The sequence below is a fragment of the Homalodisca vitripennis genome, chromosome 3 (assembly GCF_021130785.1).
Source record: "Homalodisca vitripennis isolate AUS2020 chromosome 3, UT_GWSS_2.1, whole genome shotgun sequence".
In the NCBI taxonomy this organism is placed as follows: Eukaryota; Metazoa; Arthropoda; class Insecta; order Hemiptera; family Cicadellidae; genus Homalodisca; species Homalodisca vitripennis.
The window spans coordinates 114,614,587-114,638,787 of record NC_060209.1 but is presented as its reverse complement, the minus strand read 5'-3'; the positions used below and the strand labels follow the sequence as shown (position 1 = coordinate 114,638,787).

General features: G+C 30.6%; 1 protein-coding gene across 4 annotated transcripts in view; it reads right to left on the bottom strand.

The window, feature by feature from the left end:
- LOC124357344 (MD-2-related lipid-recognition protein-like) overlaps nt 1–22,944 on the bottom strand; it is a 37,478-nt gene extending 14,534 nt beyond the window's left edge. Inside the window, exons 1-4 of one of the 4 annotated variants that reach the window (XM_046809053.1) lie at nt 22,790–22,944; nt 7,819–7,944; nt 5,339–5,508; nt 435–545 (exon numbers count right to left, since the gene is read on the bottom strand). In XM_046809053.1, the coding sequence (XP_046665009.1) occupies nt 456–545; nt 5,339–5,508; nt 7,819–7,944; nt 22,790–22,883 (480 nt within the window). In that variant the 5' untranslated portion in view covers nt 22,884–22,944 and the 3' untranslated portion in view covers nt 435–455. Of the gene's footprint in view, nt 1–434; nt 546–3,344; nt 3,604–5,338; nt 5,509–7,818; nt 7,945–21,580; nt 21,609–22,789 lie in introns of those variants that run through there. The other 3 variants (XM_046809051.1, XM_046809054.1, XM_046809052.1) reach the window with 3 other exon arrangements.
- Between the last annotated feature and the right edge of the window lie 1,257 nt (nt 22,945–24,201).

Sequence of the window (24,201 nt, the reverse complement as noted above, 5' to 3'; positions counted from 1 at the left end):
GTCTAGTTCAGGTTACACACCAACCTTTTTTCGTGTTCGGATAATTGACGTTTCGGATAATATGACGTTCGGATAACCGACGTTCTACTGTATATAAAAAATACATGTCAGAACAAACATGTTTGTATTAATGATTTAAAAATTCTGAAACAATTTTTCTTTTGCTTGGTTATGAATCTTTTGCTTATACAGTATATCCTTTTTTCTAACTTTTAAACAGTCACTATCTAGAAATCTATGTAAAATTATGTAAAAATAAAAGTTATTTAGTTGTAGTTAAGCCAAAATATGGCGGTTTCAAATTAAAATAAAACTTGTAATCATAATAAATTGAGAAAAGATGAAATGGTATATATTTGCAAAACATTAGGGATTACAGAATGGGATACTTTAAATATGGGACTTGATGGGTTACAATTGAAAATGTCTAAAAGGACATGTATATGATTTTTTTATCAGTTGTGTAATTGTAGAGTGAATTTAAAACAACAATTTTGATGGTGGTCCTCTTCATTCCACAGCATCCACTTTATTTGATGTGTAGCCTAGAACATATAATGTGGCATGTCAGTTTTACGAGTTTTGTAATAGAGTTCATTTGAGTAGAAAAGAACAGTAAGTGTTGTGTGAATCCGATGATGGCTTAAGAATTACAAAGTGTAGTGTCTTAAAATATGAAATCAACAGTATTGCTTGTTTTATTGATTGCTACTTCTTAGAATCATTATTGTCATGTAATAACAGGCTACATATAACTTTTGACCTCCTGATAAGTAGTATTATCATTGTGGATTTTGTTACATACAGTTTCTACAGTATTATAAATATGTATTACGCTACCATTAGTACATTATTCTTATGGTGTTGTTTTGATAAACTTATGCTATAGTAGGAAAGCAAAAACAGCTGTAAATGTTAGACAAAAGGAAGAATAAGGCTTACTTTTACTTAATTGACTCATATACAAAATAGAAATACACTGTTAGAACAAATTCTGACTAACTTAAGAGTGCGTGATGTGTTGAATCAAACTTTACAATTAAATCAATAAAATGTATGATTCCAACTAATTATAGTACTAAGTTGTTGTTTATATGTTTACTATGATTTCTTTGTAACTTTAATTTGTTATATGAATGTAGAGTTTAGCTCCAGATCACCTTCCTCTTAGTGCAGTGTCTGAAATTTGACACTGCCACAGACTTGACTCCTGGAATCTGGAGTCATTTTTAACTGAAAAGATAAAAAAAAGCCTGTGACAGCATCAGATTCCAGACACTGTACTAAGAGGAATGTGAAGTAGAGGTTAACTCAACATTCACATCGAATCAACCTTTACCACAATAAGTACGTTATGTGTAGAAGACTCGGTTGCTCCACTGTGCTTAGAAATCTGTCTTAAACATTATATCATAGTATACTAAAATTTGCACCTAATGAGACAATGAGAATACCTCTTCATCTAGATTACACCATATTTTGTAGTCTAAGTGTCTCTGATGTTGAAACGATGTAAAGAGTTCATTTGAGCTTCTTTGCCACAAATTTCTTTTGGATCTCTCCATACGAAAATGACTCCAGATTCCAGGACTCAAGTTTGTGACAGCATAAGATTTCAGACACTGCCCCTAAGAGGAAGGTGAACTGGAGCTAAACTCGATATTCACATTGAATTAACCTTTCCCACAAACCTCCTACCTATAACATCTGTATAAATCATGCCATTTCATCAAATTTTTATATTCTGGGAATACCATTTCATTAAAATGATCTGAAATCATGATATAATCTGGAAACTATCCAATACATACGTATCTATGCAAGAACATAGCCAGGAAAAAATTTGGGGGGCTGGGTCAAGACGACTGATATTTTTTTGTAGTAAACCGAAATTAAGGCAAGTGCAGTCAACTGCTCATTCCCTATTTTGTTTCTTAAGATGTTCTTAACCCATTTCAATGTTGAGAATGATATTTCAGCATTACACGTCAGTAGTATTGATTTATTTAAATAATAATAATAATTGTTTGCTAAAAAAGTAATTAAAAAATTTGAAAATTTGGGGGTCCAAACTCCTTGGATCACCTTGCTGGATACATATACATGCTTGTATATTTATTTATGACGTTTGTATGCAATTTTATAATTGTTACCGCAATAAAAATATTATTATTATTATTATTATTATTATCTATGGCTTTTGCCACTGGAAATTATTAGTCTTTGTTCATAACATTGATTTGTACTTAATTTTCAACACGTTCTTTCTCTGATGTAATTCTTTCTTGATGTATGTACATATCAATAAATATAAAAATTAAGTAATAGAAATTGGACATCAAATAACTGGAATAAAATGTTTCAAACTCATGTTATATACACAGTAAGTTTAAAAGTAGCATTTTTAATTCTTTCCATGTTACTGGATATTCAGACAATTTTGTACCGAGGCGGATAACAGTACATGATGAGACCCAGCTGAATATCTTTTCTGGAGCCCGCCAAAACTGAGTTTGGCCCTGCTAATAAGTAAAAAAGAGACTTATCTACCTAAGTAAGACCTGTTTAAAAATTAATTAATAAAATACCATATTGATTATATATGGGCCACACCAATAATCAAATTTAAAACATTTAGACAAAAATCTTTGTTTAAATTGTGAATGTTGAGTTCAGCTCCATTTCCCCCTGCGCTTAATGCAGCATCTTAAATCAGACGCGGACATGGTTGTGGACTCCAGATTCCAGAAGTGACAGCATCAGATTTCAGACACTGTACTAACTTCAAGGAGAAATGGAGCTGAACTTAACATTCATATTGAATTGACCCTTCCTACCATAACTACGTTACCTGTAGTTTAAATTATTATTGTACGAAAAATGAAAACTAGCAACCTCATTTAACAATAATACTAAAAAAAATCACCTTTTATTCATTCCAACATTTTGACCATTTGCTCAAATGAAATTGATTGATTTGTTTGAATTATTTTAACAAATATTTCAATATCATGCTGCTTAGAAAACGCTTAGTAATGTATATAATACTTGTAAACTTTCAACTTTCAAAAGTCTACTATAATTTTTATACACCATAATATAATTTTAAACATTATCAGCCTACATAATAAAGTCATAGTAGAGTGTGTCTACACTCTGTGTGAGTAAATTAAATACTACTGTGACCATATAGCTGTACTAGGCTGTTACAGGTTACATTAGAAATTTTAACAATTTAAATATTTTGTTATTTACCCACTGATTATAGATTTTAAATATGATTCATTATATGCACGAATAAATAATTAATTTGAATATTAAGGAAATAAAGACTTGCCACATTAAACGTTTCATTTCCAAATTTAATTCCCTCATAAAAATAAACATTGAAATCGTTTATGTAGATAGCCTCACTACAATCTATGCAGTATCTGGTTTTACTGCTTTAAATTACTTTGGTTAGTCGTATGTAACAATTACATGAATGCAAGAAGTCTACTTCTAGAGTGTCTCAAAATGCATTTTAAAGCAACACTGTTGGTGGTGATCATCTTCATTCCACAGTTTCATTTTACCCTGATGTACAGAGTTGGGGGCTACATTCTGAAACAACAACCCATCTGTATCACTTCTTCTGTCCGTCTTTGTAAACTATTTAATATTGTTTAAAAGCCATCAAATCAAAATATTAGTCACACCAACTGTAACTTCTTCACAGACACCAAGGCCAAAGGTTTTATATTTTCAAATGTTATTTGAGGAAGTAATATATATTGTTTTACATTTGATTATTGTATGGCTGTCCATAATAATGTTGCTGTATCTCAGACTTCTTGTTGCGTTATTGAAATATAAAAATACTACAAGCTTGTAAAGCTTACACTCAGGGGTGGTTTTACACGTGGATGAAAAGTTAACAAGATAATGAAAAATATCACGATTATTTTCAATTAGTACTACTATAGATAAAAAATAAACCTTAACACATTGACTGCAACAGAGGTCTAATGGCGCAGAATGAGATTAAGAGTTGCCGGTCTCACTCAGCATAGAGTTGCAGTGAAGGTGTTAAGCAAGTTTTATGTCCATTGAAACTGATATCAATAAAGCTTCTTTCCACATGCTTGTATGTATATGTCAGAAGTTAATTTGTCAAGAGAAACTGCCCTGTAGCCCAAAAAATCTTTCAGTGTTGAGTTTTGTAAGTTACCTTTGGTTGTTATACAGGCAAAGATTTAATAAAAGTCTATTTTGAAAGGATAAACTCGTTTCGAAGAATATCTGTAACTTGATGTTCTTTCTAGATATTTCAGAGTACCTCTTTTTATAAATTAGACTGTGACTCCATACAAGCATTTAACTTGTAATTAACATTTTTTTAATTATCTTGATGAGTAGATTATTTTTTGATTCTCCTCTCCATAAATCACAGGGCTTAGGAGTATTTAACTTTTTGAAATAAGGATGCAATTAGTTTATTATGTAGTGGTAAATCATCAAAATAACTTTTTATAAATCATTCTCTTTAACTGTTTCATCATTATATCTATTTGTTACCTACTAGTAAATGAATGAGTTAAAACATATTTGGCAAAGTTCAGGAGCATTTTACCAGTGTCACTCCACTTATGAGGGAGAATTTCAGTTCATTTTAAACCCTTAACAGTTTTTGATGTAATATTATGTTCAGGGTGATTGTGTAAAAGTATGTTACGTGATATTGTTCCTGTTTTATTCTATTGTCCACCATAATATTGCACAAGAAGCATTTTTATGACAACCGAGTGTTGCACAAGTAGTTATGGTCTTTTCTACTAGATGTCAACACTTCCTTGGACCTCTGTTATGATTGTTTGCATGTTGATGAGTTCACTGTAATCGCACAGTGCAGACAGCTACCACGTGCTTTTGCATGTCGCCCGTCCCGGAGTATTTGATGGTTTTATTTCTAGTGTTTATTGTACCATGGAAATATACGACACACAGATAGACGATTGGCTTTGTTTATGTGGCGATAACATTTTCAAATATCCCCGGATGAAATGTAGTAGTATTTAAAGTTAGGGAAATTCTGACTTCTTTTGTACTAGCATAATTATCTGTTTTTAATACACATTTTAATGTGGTATTATAAAAATAAATATAAGGTGGATGGATAAATAGTATAATAAATTTAAAGAAACATGTGATTGTTTTGGAATTTTTGGACAAAGTTATAATATGGCCTGAGTGTATTAAATATTTTAGAATGGTGTTTGACTTTGGTTAACATGACATGTATATTGATATTCTGGTGGGCTTTAGAAATATATATAATATATAATAAAGCCTTACTCACCGCAGGAAACTGGGTTCCAACTTCTATAGCGTATGTGTAGACTTGTCTCTTATTCGCCTCTATGGGGCAAGTAGTGTACTTGCAGCCATTGATGTCCATCTGTTCAAAAGGAATGTCGACTATACTACTTACTTTGGATGCTTGACTGCCTGCCCTTGTAGCACTAAACGCTAGAACAATCCAAGAAATGTATCTTCAATCAATTTTAGCCAACCAAATAGATGAGCATAAAGAAAATCTTGGGTTGAGTGATATAAACAGTTAAGTATCATGATTAGTGTAAATCATAAGTTGAAAATAATTTATGTATTAGTGTAGAAACAACCACAAAAACAAGAGTACATAAAATAATCAATTACAACGTATATGTAGTGAAAATTATATTTTTAATTTAATAAATGTTATTATTATTATAATTATTCTTTATTGCAATAATCTATATGAATGTATAGTTTAGATCAACTATAAAGTGTGATGCTCTAAAATGGTACTGAATTTAAAAATAGCTTTAAAAGTGAATAATTGATTAAAAGTTTATTTTTAAATAAACCTAACTGGGGTCCAAGAGCACTTTCAGATAATGTTAACTGTGGCAAGATATGTATAGGATACTTAAGAAAATACGAGTACATTAAGTAAACCTCCAATATAAAAACTTTTGATAATTCTTTTTGAGGGAAACAAATGGGTAGTTTCATATTAAAACTACATACAGTTCTATGCATTTATTCTCTTATAATTATAGTTTAGCTCATATTCTCCATTATAGTTTATTATTTTCCTTTCCTAGTGTTTATCTAACTCATAGATAAGAGCATTCTCCTCTACTTCTTGATGTAATCAATAACAAAAGTAAATGTACCTACCAAAAAGAACAAGTTCTTCCCATTGAGATAAAAATGTTTAAGTTTTCATTTTTCAACAAGTAAATGAGCAAACATCAGGACGGTAGATATGGACCTATCTTACTCTGTACAAGCTAAACAAAATAGAAGTGTAGATTACAAGATTCATACTTTTCTTGTTACAAAGAATGTTTCAGACCAACTAATACACCATCTAATACGAGTTGAATTTTAATAATTTAATAGATTAAGCTTTTTAATCCTATTATTTGAATTGACGCTTGCAATAGCTTTACTCAGTGATTAGCCTTTCATAACGACACAATAGTTAATTGAACTTAATTCAGCGACCAGCAATTTGTCAAAATAAGTGGAAGTTTCCGCTTTTAATTTACTAATAGCATTTTGCTTACAATCTACAAAGCAATGCAAGTTAAATTAGTCACTCAAATTACTGTTCTGATAATGATTAGCTGACGAAGGACTGGAAAATTAAAAATTAAAACAAACTAGTAAATGTAGATGGTTTTAAATAGCATTAATCTTCTACTATCAATGTATCAGAGACAAGTACTAATTCTAACATCCTGTGCCAACATGAGACTTGTCTAGACCATGTACTAAAAATGTATAATTTAAAATAAGGGCTCACATCTGATTATCAAGCCTCTTGTGCATCTTATTAACATTGCATTTTACAATGGAATCTCTTTAAATCTCATGAAGTTTTCAATTGTGAAGGCACACTTTCTAATAGAGAAACATACAGTGTTTCAAAGATGTTTGAGAGGGCCAAGTATATTCCATACGATTTTAATTGAATAATTTACAAGAATTTTCCCTGGATTGATTATTAATGATTCTCTTCTGTGGAGTCAACACATTGCTTCAATAAATGAAGAAAATCCTTCTATTCGGTTTTAACATTGACTATCATGGTGTAAGATTGTGTTGCTTATTTCAATTCTCTAATACTATACCAGTTTTAAGGCACCCTAAAACAGTATTTCTGTTATGAAAATTGGTAATCAGGAATCTGGTTGGTACACGCAAATTTTTTAATATTTAAAAATGCTACCACTTCTCTGTATATTCATCTTTTGTTGAAGTTTGAAAGAATTTCCACAGGAATCATGAGTATCCCCATTTTACCAGAAACTCTACTACAATACACGTATTCACAAAAATAGCTGTTTTGAAAAATCTTATTACATCTGCATCACCATTTAACAGTTTTTCAGCCAGAATAAAAAATGAACAATTGTTTAACAAGGGAAAGAAAGAAAGTATAACTGTTAATTAAGACATTGATTTAGTTTGTTTAGTCATTGTAAATATTTATTTTTGTTACTTTTTGGAAATTAATACTCTTTTTCATTTATTTTAACAGATTACCAAAATGCACTATTAGATGATAATGAATTAAATCAGTAAACTCTTATGCAACCAATTTTTAAATACAATTGTTTTACAATTTTATGTTGCAAATAAGAATTGTCCAATTAGTATTAATGGCTGAATCGATGAATGGATTTATATGATAGTGCATCTTTTATTCACTAATATTGTCGATTTAGTTTAGAATGTTAGAGAATTATTTAAAAAGTAATTTTTAATAAGATTGAATATACTCACTCGGTGTGTAGTCGAAGCTCATTGAGTAGTTTGCTCCTAGTCTTATTTTGCAAGGCCGGTTCTCAAGTGCCTCAGGGCAAGGGTCAACCCTTACTTCATGAACTACACATGCCGATCTACTGGCAGCTGTAACACACATACTAAGTACAATCCGTATCATGGTCAAATTAGTGGAAGTAGGTGTAATTGTTACATTCTGGTCTAGCAATTCATACTTCAAGTATTATACAGAAATATTTACGGCCAGCTGATACAGTAAAATCAGTATCAATGAGGCATCCCAATTAAATTGGGGAGGTAGTTATAATTAATTATTATATTTTGAGCAAACAATACCTACTTTAGTACAGTACAAACTTAGATTACGGAACCTTCAGAAGGTTCTATAATCTAGGTTACCACACAAGAACATCTACAGCCAGCTGTAACACTCACTCAATGCAATCATCATCATGATTAATTTAATTTAATGAATGTAGATGGAATCATCACATTCTGAAGTAGCATTTCATACTTCATGTATTCATATACTACAAGATATACATTACAGTTGTAACACAAACTATAGTATAATTCATATCATGGTAAAATTAATGAAAGTAGATGTAATTACTATACAGTATTTTAGTCTAGCAGTTCCTATTCATGTACTATAACAGAATTTTTAGGAAATACTAATACTGTACTTCCAGCTGTAACATGTACTAAATTAACTCCATTCTGATCTAACACCTACTTCATGTACAATATAGGCAGATTCACTGTCAGCTGTTATCATATACTCTATTACATTCCTCATCATGACTAATTTAGTAGAAGTATTTGCAATCATCATATTCTGGTAAACAACTCATACTTTGTGTATTATATAGGCAGATTTACCACCAGCTGTTAACGCACACTCTACTACATTCCTCAGCATGGTTAATTTAGTGGAAGTACTTGCAATCATTCTGTTCACGTCTAGCAACTCCTACATCATGCACTACGTAGGCAGATTTACTGTCAGCTGTAACACACACTTGTACATTCTTCGTGAGTGAAAGTACTTGAAAACATTCCTTTATGGTCTAACAACTCGTACTTCATGTCCTATATAAGAAGATTTACTTCAAGTTTTAACTCACAGTCTAGTTCATTTCTCGTCTTGATTTAATTAGTAGACGTAATTTCAATCATTTTATTCTTGTTTAGCAACCCCTACATCATAAATACTACATAGGCAGATCTACTGTAAGCTGTAATTAAATCTTTATTAAAATCTTTCCTAGATGTCAAATTATTAATTCTCTTTGTAATATTAAAATTATAAAACATTAATCTTTAAATGTGATAGGCTATAATACTTTAAGAATATTGTGTTTAATATTTTGTTTGGTTTATGTGGGTATAAGATACATATCTAAGCTTATATAGTACGTAATAAAAAAATTAGTGGTAATGGTTGTGGTGCCTGCATTGAAATATCTGAGTGTACATTACTATATTAACCAATAGTTACAATGCTTTATGTGACAAGAGTCACCCCATGCTTTAAATTTCTTTATTCATTATGCTCCTGAATGCTTGCTGTGAACTTAGGCAGTGTAGTTTGCTTGCCTACAACTACACTGTCATTTGAATCAGTTGATTCCCTAGATGGAAGCTTTCTATTTAATCTTTGTGAATTGTCTTTTAGATGTTGTGTTGTTAGTATTAGCAGAGCTCCCTGCTGCACAGTGGGACGGAACAGTCAAGATACTGGACATCGTATTTTAACACTCTTTAGGTATAGGCTCAAAACTTTTAATGTACTGTATGTGTATTTGTGTATCTATAACCATATTATGAGAACAAATTTTCTAATAATGTTAAATGTGTATATACAGACATTGTATTTTTAGTACAAAAATAATTAATTTTGAAGTATAATTTCTATAGCTTATAAGTTAATTATACTGTACTGATCATTTTATATGTAAACTAGCTGTTTCCCGCGGCTTCGCACGCGTCTCTTAAGCTTTGCCCGTATATTTCTTTGCCTTCAAATAGTGTTTGGATATTTTAATATACGTAACTACTGTGTTGTAATTGCAGTTTATAATGTGCAGGCGCTTTGATAACTTTTATATCTTGCAGTACAGCCTGGTGGTTAGTTACATCAATGGGCAATTGCGTATAAACCTTCTACATAGAAAAAATACAAATTTTTCATAGTGATCGGTCCAATAGTTTCTGAGTCTATAAAGGACAAACACACAAACATTCATTTTTATATATTATGATTGCAGAAACAGTTTAAACAAAATTTGTCGTTTCTCTTAAGCTTACTCTATGCTTTAAAAACTATAAGTGTAAAGAAATTTATATATAAATATATTTTTTGTCGCATTATATATGTTTACAAAGAACAGCTGATTAAAAATTTGAAAAGACCTCTTTCACTTAATAACATATGTTTGCTGCAATGCATTTTCTTACGGTATTTCTGTAACCAGTGGGCGGAATCCTGAATCGGGAAAGGGATAAAAAAGTAATCCTATAACCTTCTACAGATCAAGACGAACAAATTAAAAAAAAAATTAGGCGAATCCGTCCAGCCGTTTGTGAGTGATGCTGTTACACACGAACAGTTTCATTTTATATATATAGATATGGATTTTCTCATAAGAAACTCTACTGTATTTAATATAAATTATGAACCATTTATATTAACAGATGATTGTATTTTTTTTAACAATCCATTGGCATTTAAACACTAAAATCTAAGTTTCTGGAGTGAAACCTTTATAGATTTGAGCAAGTCTTATTATAACACAGTTTCAAACTTTAGTCCCATGTTCAAAGCGAGGCAGCTGACCAGAGTTCTCTCTTAAATCCTTGTTGTTGTCAGGAAAATAAGCTCCAGTTTAAATCAGTATTGTACTTATGGGTCACTTGTAAACCATTTGTTTCATTATTAGTTTTCAACTTAAAAATTTTGCTACTTAGTTGTTGTATGAACCAACCATCCACGGTTTAACTTTTGAGAGAATATTTTAAAACACACATTTTAAGTAAGGCTTAATAAAATTTCCATAATTTATATGCTAATTATTTTGTTCCCATTTTTTATAAGCTTCACATCAGTGAAGTTAAGTTTATCTATTGTAGTTGAATAATATACAGTCTAGAACACATATCTGTAAAATTATTATTGGCGCCTTTTTCTTTTTGAAACATAAAATTTGAATTGCTTAAAATTTTATCATATGTCATTTAAGGAGTTATTTAGAGCAGTTATACTATTTATAAGGTTTGAAGATTGCGGGCTTCAAAACTTTTAAAGATATATGAAATGACAGTCATTACAAAATTATCATACTAATAACATTATATATAGATAAACCTTCAAAACTGTTAATACATCTTCGTTCTGGTATTATTAATTCGAGATGATGATGACTGCAAACAAAATCTACCTTTCTTTTTAAATGTGCCAAGAGGGATATTTATTATTATAATTACTGAATCTTGTAAATCAAAGAAAAAAAAAACAAACAGTTCTAGCTAGCTGACTGAAAATGATGTTTAGTGTAATTAGATGGGTTAAACTGTTAAAGTATTGAAGCTTCCTTCCTTTTATCACTAAATTCAATAAAATTGATACAGTTGAGACGGTTTTAAATATTTTTGTTAAATTCGGGAAGGCCTGGGATAGATGAGTTAACCCCGAGATGTGCAATCGTTTTTATAAGTACTGTTAAGTAAAAACTAGCGACAAGGTGTAACGAGGTCACTACAACTGAGTTTATAATGATTTGTCCATACAACAGTTGTGAAGCATCTTTAAGTGCTAGGTTAGCAATTTAATCTTTAGACAAAATGGGTTTTGATGAAAAATTGCCATGAATGTTGTATGGAACAACTACTAGTCAAGAATGGTTAGTAAATTGCTCTGAAAGCGGAGCGAAAAGCAGGCCAAACTCATTTTTATACAACAGTCATGTATATAATGGTTATTTGAGTAAGTATAGTTTGTCCAATACACTTTTTATAAGAAGGGACTATTTGTTTGATCAACATTTGAGAATTTCAATTTTAAATTTTTTGCTTGTTTTTTTTCCATTAATACATATATAATGTATAATATGTACTTTAGGACTTATATTGTAATATAATTTTAATGTAATCATTTACTAGTTAAAGAAATATTTGGACCTTTACAACAAAACTTGAGGTGAACCAAACCAAATCTGATTCAAAAGGAAAAAAATAAATTTACCTCTAAACATTCTTAAAATTATGTAATAAATTATGTATTTTAATTATGAATACTTAATTATTTTGTTCACTATGAATTAATTACTCGTATAAACGTAAAAACTCTTTTTTACTAACATATCTTTTTTTAACATTTTTGCACTTTATCTTATTTGCATAATGTAGGTAAATATTATGAGGAGCTGCTACAAACTAAAATCAGTGTAATTTCAAAAAGTGCAAACATTCTCATTTTCACAGTTTTTATATTATTGCCTCTTTTATATATCTTAAGTCTTATATTTATTTTGTCGTTTGTCTAAAAATGTATAATTGTATTAATATATAAATTTTTTAATTTGTAAATATATATTAGCTGTTTGGTACACATTTTATTTTTTGTTTGTTTCAAGTACAAATATTTCAAATAGAACAATTCGTCTTAAAATGTTCTGTGTTCCATGTTTTCTTTTCGATCATTTAACAATTATTTTTATATATAAATGATTTAAGACATAGAGATTTTCCTTGATTTGCTTAAAAAGGTGTAATTCAACAATAAAATATACTCTTTCAGCTTATGTAAGTAGAGTTATATTTTATTATTATACAAAAAATGGTGTAACATCCTATGTGTTTTAAATCTAGTGAGACATATACACAGTGTGACATATATCTAGTGTGTTTGTTGGCTACATATTCTTATAACTTTTGATCTCTATACGATCAATTGAATTGTTTTTTTGTGTGTTGGAATTGTTTATTTATAATAAAATCATAACTCATAATTAGCACAATGTATCCGTATGGACACAATAGTGTGTATACTAGGCCTGGTACTCTCACTTCTGTCAGATACAGGTTAATGATAGAAAAGATGATTTTCACTTTCTTGAAAGAACAGAAGGTTTTTATACAATTTGTAATTATTAAATAAAGACTATTTGTTTAGCCTTAAGAATTATGGAGTTATAAAAATATTTATCTAAGCAAAACTAGCAGTGACAAGTACTGCAGTTCTACTAGCAGTAATAACTGTTCAGTGTAAATTGTTTTACTCAGCAATGGGTAAATAATTTAATTAAAGTGTAACCTCCTACACGTAACAAAGTATCAATTCATCTATCTAACCCTCACATTACTCGTACAGTCACTGCCCTGGCCCATGGAGTCACTCAGACTGTGGGGTGTGACTGCATTACTGTTCACCCTTCCTCCACACTCCTCTGTGCAATGCTTTGTGTTTATATCTCCTCTTTCAAGTGCATATTTATTATTGTATTTCTTCATCTCTTTCTGCATCTAATTTCTTCTATACTTTTGGTTATCATTGTGTTTTTCTTGCAGTTATCAGCGGTATGGTTCAAAATTGATTGATGTTTTTGTGTTATTTTCTATCAGTTTTCATTTTAAAACTATATGAATTTTAGCTTTCAGTTAGTAAATTTTAATATTATCTCGACATCACATACTGTTGAAAGTATTATCTTTATTTTAAAATTAACTCTGGATTACATGTAGTCAATTGGGAAATTTTTGAAACCAATTTTGAGGTAATTAACTATTTCTGACTGTAAAACTTATCTTTACTTATTTCTGTTTGTTGTAATTTTTTAAGGGAGTTTTAGAACCATCTATCTCACCATTACTTTTTCTCTTCTGTAATCGTTTGTACAATTAAAGTATGTATTAAACTTTAGGGATTGTAGTTTTCTATTTTCAAACAACAACTGTTATATTTAAAAAGCTGCAACTTTTTTAGGTCTGTTAATTAATTAACTTTAATAACCTCATCAAAGATGTTATGATGTATCTAAGTAATATTAAATAAAAAGAATTATATTAATGTCCTATCAGCCATTACATACATATATACAGGGTGTCCCATGAAGAAACGGAGAAACTGTCAGGACTTGTTTCTTACAGTGAAAATAACTAAAAAGTTCATATACACATAAGTCCAGAAACGCCTAGTTAGCGAGCTATACAGGTGAAAGATTTCTATAAACCTTTTATTTTCACTTACTATTGCAAAAAAAAATAAATGCTAACAAAATAACTAACCTTAGTTTAGTAACTGTTCGAAATTCCCTCCTTCACAATGCACACAGCACTCTGCTCGACGTAAAATATTTGTGGTGGCTCTGCGAATTAATGTCTGGATTGTTTCTTATACTGTCAATTGCGTTGCGAATTCTAACGAGTAATTCTTCCATGGTATCAAACTTTACGTTTATACACCATAGCTTTGATATGTCCCCATAAGAAGTAGTCAAGGATTCGATAAGTCAGGCGATCGTGGTGCCAGTTGATTGGTCCAACCACGCCCAATCCAGTTCAAGAAATTAGCATTCAAATGATTTTCTAGCTACTAAAGAAAAATGAGGAGTTTGCACCATCGTGTTGGAAAATCATTTTTAATTTTTTTTGTAAAGGGATATCTTCCAAAAGAGCCGGTAAATCTTTTTTTCAGAAATTGTTCGTACATATTTTCTGTAAGGTTTGCTTCAAAAACGAATGGTCCTAGAATTTTGTCATTAATAACGGCACACCAAACATTAATGTGAAATCTGTGTTGGAAAAAAGTTTCTACGGTACCATGTGGATTTTCTTCGCTCCATAAATGACTATTTCTACAATTGAAGGACCCGTTTCTCGGAAAGTTGCTTCATCAGTAAATAAAATTGAATTCACCCTATCAGCATTGTCTAGAAGCCAATGAGAAAAGTTTAACCGTAAAGGGTAATCTGTCGGCAGCAAATGTTGTACCTTTTGCAGGTGAAAAGGATGAAGTCTCTCTTTACCGCAAGATGCGCCACACTTTGTTTCTCAATAAACCAGTGCGATACGCAATTCGCCTCGTACTAGTACCCGGGCTATGATGAATATGTTGAATCACTTGAAGTTTCATTGTTAACGCGATGATGTGCCTGCCGTTCAACCGAAAACGAAATTGTTGGAAATGATCCATTCGTTCTTAAAAACTGAAACACTGAAGAAAAGGTTTTCGCATTCGGAATCCGCCTTGCAGGAAATCTTTCCTGATATTCACGTCGAGCAGCTTCCGCATTTCCATTAGCATATCCGTAACAGAACATTATGTCGGTATTCTTTATTAGAAAATTGAAACGGTATATTAATTTTTATACTGTATCAATATTTACACTTAACTTATCTGTATGACACTTCAGTATAAAATATTCAAAAAAGTTCGTAATTGTGATTGTTGAACAGCTTAACGTACTGCCAACCTATGAAAATAATATTTTTGTTACAAAAGTTGTAGAATAATGTAAATTAATTCGCAATTATTGTTAAGTTTCATATTTTATGACACTAAAGTTTTTTTTTACTAGTATGTAATACATTAGAAAAAATAGAAGAATGTTTCTATAAATAAAATCTATACATAATTATTTTCAATAATATTTTTAATAATTAACATGTTTTCTCCTCCCAAATATTAGGATGTACATTCAGTAAGAAAAAAAAGTGTAAACCGATTTTGTCTATCCTTCGTACGTTATTTTATTTCATTAAAAATTGATTTTCTTAAAGTTTACGTATAATTTTTACTGGGCTTATTTTACATCATTATCGTAAGAAATTAATTCTTTACAAGTTTTTTTAAAGAATTGACGTGTTTGTTACACATTTAACAAAGTTAATCTACTTGAAACTTAAATGAAATTTGTTTTTGGACACCGAATTTTGCGTATTTCTTCAGATAACTTAAAAATTACTGCAGCTAGAGGTCTGGTACCAATTTTATTCAATTTTTCAGTTCAATTTGCATAATATACTTTAAATTTTACGTCCTGAATAACGCCCAAAATAATTTTAATAGGGCTCCCTTTTAACGGTGGCACTGAAATCCTGGGCGAAATCTTTCACCCCTGTATAGCTCGCTAACTAAGCGTTTCTGGACCTATGTGTATATGAACTTTTTTTCGTTATATTTCACCGTAAGAACAAGTCCTGACAGTTTCTCCGTTTCTTCATGGGACACCCTGTATATCAAATTGCACAATGCAATTTAGTGGGGACATAAAAAAAAACAAAAGCTTTTTGAGACTTTAAAGATAATTTTTTAATATTTTGGTGGACATTATGAGTATAAGCAAAAATTAAATTGATAACTGAACTAAACTTTTGAGTTTAGCACTTAGTAAAAATAACGGTTTTTATATAAATACTGTATATTATATATAATTGTTTAGGAAATTTATATCAACAAGAACAAAATGAAATATATGTTCCTATAAAAAATTACCTTAGAAAATTAGTAAAAACAAGACAAATCTCAAATAACCCACTTTGGGTTGATTTATTTGGAAACAACATTAAATAATATTGTCTTAGTTATTTCAAATGTATTGCCATTATGAAGAGAATTAATCAATCTCTGAGAAATGATGCAGTCTCCGGTTTTTTTTTCTTTTTTGTAATTATAAATGTGAATGACAATTTTTTGTATAATATTGTAAACAATGTATTGAAGGAGTATGAAGAAAATCTTTGAATAAAGAATGGTATAGAAAAGCAATTTGTTGTACAAACTAAGTTAGTGTTGTAAGAAGTTGTGTCTCTTCTCGTGGCTGTGACATGCATGTCTGGAATTGCATTAAGAAGGGATTGGAACAGCCCCAAAGTAATTACAAGAGGGTAGATGGGGATTAGACTGTGGCAGGGGTTGGTTAAGGTGTGGGGGAAGAGTTTGTAGACATTTGCATTGCATGAATTATTTGCAATTCTGACCAGCTGTCGAATTTAATGCGTTTTATTTTTTTCTTTATAAACATCTCTATTTTTAATTATGTCTGTATTTTTAATTAAAGATTTATAATTAAAAAACTTGTCTAATATTGTATTGTTTTGTAATTATGTACATCTATTTTTAAGAAGGTATATTACATTATAGTACACACTTAAGAAATGTTATGTTTTAAGGTATATAAATCCTCTATTTGGTGATATTGCATTGTAAAATTGAAAATTTTATTATTTTAATTCTTTTAGGTTGTAATGGATGCTACTTATGAATTGTAGCTTAATTTTGGAATCATATAATTTATGTTGTTTAGCTGTATCTGAGTGTGGTAATTTTATTAGCCATACACAGACAAAGGATCATTTTATAACAAATTAAATATAGTCTTAATTTACAAATATTATAATCTGCTGCAAATATTTAAGCCAGAACAGGTAAGTAAATTTATATTTGATAATTACATTTTTCATTACTTGTAGAATAATTCATTACTAAATTGGGAATATTTGAAAGTACTCTGCACCAATATCATTAACATAAACAGTATCAGGATGTAGTCTACACAACTTGTGATATGTGTAGAAACTTATACATAATTAATTGCTTAAGAAATATGTTTCAAGCGTGTGGGTAGGAACTAAGCTTTTGATTTCCTAGTGTAGTGACATCATTTTATTGCTAAATATGAAAATACAATGTATCTATTTTACTGAAGTGTACACCACAGTATGAAGAAAACTTAATTTTCAAAACATAAAGAGCTTTTCAATTTAAAATTAAATTGAGACTGCTCTAAAAAAGTTTTTACTCATGCAAGTTAAAGACGATTTTGTTTTGTTCTTTGTAATTTTGGTTGTTGCTCTTCTTTACTCATTTAAAATATTAGAATTCGCTCTACTACAGTCACTTACTAATGGCACATCTTAGTTACATTATGGAATAATAACCAATTTATGAACAACATCCACCATTTTGTAAAAATCTTACCTGGCTATGTGTGAGAGGTTTGCAGGCGTGGCAGTGACCCTCGACCTTATAATACTCATACACTGGAATGTGGCTTCAGCTTCACTCTCAGCTCGTTTTGCTATTTGCATTCTGATATATGCTAACTTAAAACCTTGACAGTTTGTTCCTAGGTGCTTCTCATTTAATTCTTACGTGGAAAATATGAAAAAATAGTCTTTACATTGGAGCCATAACCTCATTCATGTATTCTTTCTAATTTTAATTTTTTAATTGTTTAAAGAATTAAAATTAAAATTGATTATTGTAATCTTTTACATATATAACTTCAAAGCAATTTAAAATGTTTCCAACATGCGTTGACTTAAACGCGTTATAACAATAAAACATTATGTCCTTTTAAATCCAATTAAAATACAGTAACTAACTAACTATGGTGGTCCAGATTTGTTTGATTATACCAATCAATCAATCAATTTATTCTTATAGACTTTTTACAAGTCTTAACGTCAGTATTGCAGCATAACTTCAAGTCTAGATGTATTTATAACTAATAAATTACAAATAAAATGTTACATTTGAAATTGCATACTCTTTTATAATTTGATGTATGTTAAGGTGTTAAAAAAGTTGTTAAAACAATGCTATTAATTAGTTAAAATAAAATTTGATTACATGATAATTAAAACATTTATAGCAGTGTAATTAATCAACAAATTTATACTAAAATTCAACAATTACTCAAATATTTATGAATTAACTAACAATGACAACAAATAAATAACAACTAGAGATTACAGACTAATTTGAAATAACAAGGAAAACCACTAGTAAAGAGTTGAGACTAATAACATCAAAGAGAAAAACAATTCTCAAAAAGCAATTTTAACTACTCCAAACAACTCTTGAAGGCTGTAGAAAGGATTAACCAATAACAACCATTAAAGCTTCTTTCTTCAAATTAAGTTCAGATATTCAACAATCATTGGCATTAATTTATTGAAAAACTTAATGAAAATGTTATACTTATGACATAAATTGGGAACTGGATTAATTTTGTGCCCTCCTGCTGTTAATAATTTTATTTTGTTAAAATGTTTTTGTTTCCACTGGAGGACAATACTGCCTCTATAAAAGAATGAACAGGTTTTTCCCTTGTTTGCTCAGATTTAAAGAAATCCTGGCTATGACTTTCTATACTTATTTATAGCATATATATTTAGTTTTCATGAATTTTCCCCAATTTTAATATATATATATATTTAAGAATTATTCGTTTAAATATGTAGGTACAGTAATTTGATTGTCCCATAGATGTTTTTGATTTTGCAGTTTTTTATGTGTCAGCTTTCAGATAACATTTTAGGTTGATTTTATATATAAATTCAGCATAACTTGACGAACATGATCCCCAGCCCATTCATAATCACCACCCAAACCAGCAGTTGAAAGCTATATAATATATGCTAAATAATGTGCCTTGTGGAAAAAATAATTGTCCCAAAAACCCCAAACAAGTTGAAACTTGCTTGGTACAAAAATTGATCTTATAAATATCTGGACGAGTTCCCTGGCCAGCTTAGTAAGCCACTTCATTTCAATATGGCGGTCGTTCAAACTAAAAAATTCATAACTCTGTTATGTATGAACCTAGAGAAAAACAAAAATTGTCCAGAATGCCTATCAGTTTACTAAATATTTTTTTCATGAGCAATACTTTTTTATATTCAAGAAGCTTCAAGAAGATATTGGCAGTTTTAGTTCGGAAAATCATGCTCAGGACTTTGAAAACAGATGAGTGAATTTCCTCTACTACCCACAGCTAAAAACTTTAGGAGAGTTCAAATGGAGGAGACAGCAGCAGATGACAGTTCAACTCAAGATGATTTAACTTTACAATTACCCCAAGTGTCCAGTGTCAGTGTTTGAAAGTCAGTCTTTGCTCTCAAAATGGGTTAGGGATTAATGGTCCAAGTGTTGTTGAAGCACTAGATCTCTCAACAGCTTTACTGTGTAAATGATAGTTATGATGAAGATTGTAACATTTCTGTATTATCTCCTTGTAATGGTAACAATAGTGATAGTGATTGGATCAGTATTTCTTGGTTTTTCTACTCCTGTAAATAGTTGTCGTAAAATTAATGTTTTACGACAACTATTTACAACAACGTTGGACAACGTATTTTGGACAACGATTGGTCCAACAATCCTTGAATGGAAACTGATGCTTCTTTTTTACTTATGTTTATAGTGCCTGTGCTTGGATAGCAATATTTTTTGGCCTTAGCTAATTGATAATAGAAGAAAGTCAAATATACATTCCTGCTTCACTCACCACCCGTCTTAAAGCTGTATATTGTGCTTTAGACTAATTAAAATAAGGTGATGAGGGCTTGTACTCTTTCACTAGAAAATATGGAAGTTCAAACAGTTTTAGTCATCATATACACGCATATTTTGGATCTCCTCAGTATGTTCATCGTGGTTCTGTAATTTATCAATAGTTTTCACTTTTATCTTGTAGCCTTCTTGAAACATATTCAGTTTTGTTGCAAAAGCAGTTCTTCTGTACATAATCGTCTCAGTTCAATGTAATTTTTATTGTTCAGAGCACTGAGAAAATGGTTTCAGCAAAACATTCTTGTGATGACGGACAGTAAAGAGTCCGTCAGGATATACAAAAGTTGCTTGATAGCCATACATAATTTTCACTGAGATATTGCATTTTAGAGTAACCACTGTTGGTTCATCTTTTGTGTAGAAGGACAAAGAGTTTTGTAGCTTACACTGCAAGAGACCTATTTTGTTCAATAGGGCAATGTTAATTCTGGCCAAAATTAAATCACATAGATTTTTTGACTAAGTAGGTTTTTTACAGCACTATAAAGTTCTGGATTTTTGTTATATTTAGTGACTGTCCTCTCCAAGAAGAAAATAAACTTATCTCTATGAAAATAATAAATTTCCCAATATAAATAAACAAGCTGCCTTAATTTTAAATCACCACCTTTACAATCTTAAAATCGCTTAAATTTAGAAATTAAAAAAATATATTTTGCTCACTAATCACGTCACTAATATAACACTCAAAACAAGTATTAAATGTTAGATGCACAATACTCTATTCATACATTATCAGTAGAACTAATTCGGTGATGTTATCATTTATTCAAATAGGACTTTGAACGGGCTAGCTTCTAGCATCTCCAGGCAGGGGGCTGAAGTTAAAATTAGGCTACTATGAATATTTTTCAATACTAAGTAAAAGTGTATAAAATCCATTTCTTGAAGAATTCTGGCACCTTTCCTTAATCACAACTACCTTGAGAAAAATTGTAGGTAAAAACGAGCATAGCTAATATATAAGTTTAACAAAAATATTGCATATTATTAATAGATTAGATTTTTTGAAGTTTAAAACATGCAAAAAGAAAAATTACGTATCAATTATTAACTAAAAGTATAGATTAATTCTACGTCTCCATAAAATCAAAACTTACTATGTTTATCAAAGGTAAAATAATTATGTTACGTTTTAATTTTGTAATGGACTTAAAGTAGTAGAAAGTACAGAGTATTTGAGCCACACACAACATTTTAATTCTGCCCTATCTCGCAAGTTTTGGCTGTTTCGCCTTACTGTGCACTGCTTGCACTCCTTGAGAGGGAAGCACTCTATATCCAACTTCCTCAGTAGTTCCTTTTCCTTTCTTGGATCAAGGACAATGTTAATTTCTATCCTTAGACTTAACTAATCCAGTATTGAGTAAATTCACACATAAATACCATCAATATTGATATTACCTTGTATGCACATTTTGCATAACTTCGACGGGCTGCCATTTTGAGACTTTTCATTTGATAAGACTGGCTAATGCGTGTAACTATTTCCCTATATCACTTTAATTTGAATCATTTCAAAATACGGCAAATATCGTGTTATTCCCTATTTCCCTATGTTATAGTATACTTCTGAAACCTTTGCACAGCCGCTATCTTGAAAACTTACGTGATATAAAAAAAACATTTAAATCTCAAGCGTTGTTCTAAATGACGTTTATAATTCTAAAATACTTTCTTTGCTATGTGATGCCTAATGATATATAATGAGATATAACTATTCATTTTTTCCAAAGTTTGTACAGCCGCTTTCTTGATACTTTAAAAGATGTTGAATAATGCTGTTATATAAAGTTGCTTCATGTGTATAAAAACTTAATTTTTGTGTATGTTACGGCATACTTTAAGTAAATATTTTGCAAAATTTCTACCGGCCGCTATATTAAAACCTTTTTTGTATGGTGTAAAGAAGTTTAATGTATACGTATTATATCTAAACCAAGTTTAATTTGAATCAGTTATAAATTACGGTAAATATATTGTTCATCCCAATTTCCCAGTGTTACTGTGTTTTTAAAACAGGTGGGAACAAAAACCACTAAAGAACAAACATGCCTGTAAACGACCTGGGAATTTCTAGAAGACTTCTATTTTGCTCTATGACACCTAAATTTTATCATTCCTTTTCCAAACTGAACGACCGCTATCTTGAAACTTTGAAAGATATAGATAAATGTGTTGACATAGTCCAAAGTTGCTTTAGGTTGATTAAAGTTTTTAAAACACGTAATTTTTGTTCAATATTATGTTACGGGATAAGTAAAACAAACATTTTCACATATTCGAACGGTCACAATGACACATTTTGAGACAATTGAAACTGTTTATTGATGGAGAATGGCTGCGAACCGGTCCAACCATGTGTCAGTACTATTTTGTTCAATTTTAGTTCGAATAAGCTAAAAACTACAGCATTTGCCGTGTTCACAAGCCTGTGTTATATTGCACAAGCTCATAAATACATTTACTATACGGAAATTCCATTACAAGGGTGACTAAAACAGGCCATTCAAAATACACATATGTATGTTTGGGAAGGTGCTATGAACCTGCTGCTGATTTTCACCTTATCTATGCGTGTTACACTGAAAGGCGGATAACTACGATGCGTACCTGGCAGGTGACACTTCTGCACGCGTACTACCTCTGCCTCAGCGGGGCACAGCACAGCAGCAGCTAGGAGTACTAGTGCAAAGTACGGAGACATGGCGTAGCTGACAGTAGGAGCGTAGACTACACACTGATGAGGATGCCGCTGATACCAGGGTATTAATCACATTGACCTCGTCTACAGCGAGCCCTTGAGGTCAAGGTTTACCATCGTATCGCACAGTGAGCGGCTTTTATTATTACAATCGAGATTAAACTTTATGTAAACCGATTTTATTTTGAGAGGAGTATATTGACTTTTCTGACTACTAGTTTAGTTTCAGAGAACAAACAAATAACAGTAGTTCTGTTAGTAATTTATTATTATTTCCGTTATGGGTAATGTATTGAGAGGGGCCACTTCTCCTGAAGGTCGGTTATGGAATATTTCCAGTGGAATCGAGTGTCCGGAAGTCTTCCCTAGAAAATTTTGAAAAATTAGGACATTTATTTCGTTAAATTTTAATACATTTTTAAATAAAAATTAATTGTGTTAATTTTGCTTACACCATGATCTTTTAACTTGTTCTAAAATAGAGCTCTGTAGCGTAATTATGGTGGAAGTAGATTTAAATGTTAAATTGAATTATTTTTAATCCGTAGAGCTGGGATAAGTCAACACATCGAGCATAGAAGTTTACTCGTTTAATAATAGAAATATTTTTGAGTGGATCTTTTCCAAAATAGATATAACACTAAATTTTTCACGTCTACCACAAAGATATAAAACGCAATACTATTTTATGGCACGTTAAATGAAAATAAGCATTAGTGATAAGTCTGTTGGAATTTTGTATGTTACTGATCGATACTACTCGTATGTCGATGTTTATCGTTCGTCGCCATCAGCGCGGGAGGCATTATTGTTTTATTACAATTAGTACATTTTACGAGTTACAAAATTCTGGAAATCGAAGAAAGTACTGTTGGAAAATTAACGGAAAGATGCGTATAAGTCAACGGAAATATTTAGTGGTATACGTATAGCGGAAAACATCCCGAAGTAGCAATGTAGCGCGAACATTGGAAATATAAAAAGAAATATTCAGCAACAGCTAATGGCACATTTAGTAGCTCACCTACCCGATTTTATCTCATTAATAAGACATTTTTACACTTTGCATTTTACTTGTAACGTCCTGCAAAGAAGAAAGAAGCTTTCCAACCATGAAACTCGTCAAGACATACTTGAGATAAACAATGGGAGAAGACTCAATGGCCTTGCCTTGTTGAATATCCACAAGAGTAATATGCATCTTGTACCTTCCGAAGTAACTGATAAGTTTGCTGAATTACATAGAAGATGGATATGTTGATTTTCGTTGATCAGATCGTTTAATGAACTATGTAAGAAAGTAATTTGAAATGTACAAGTA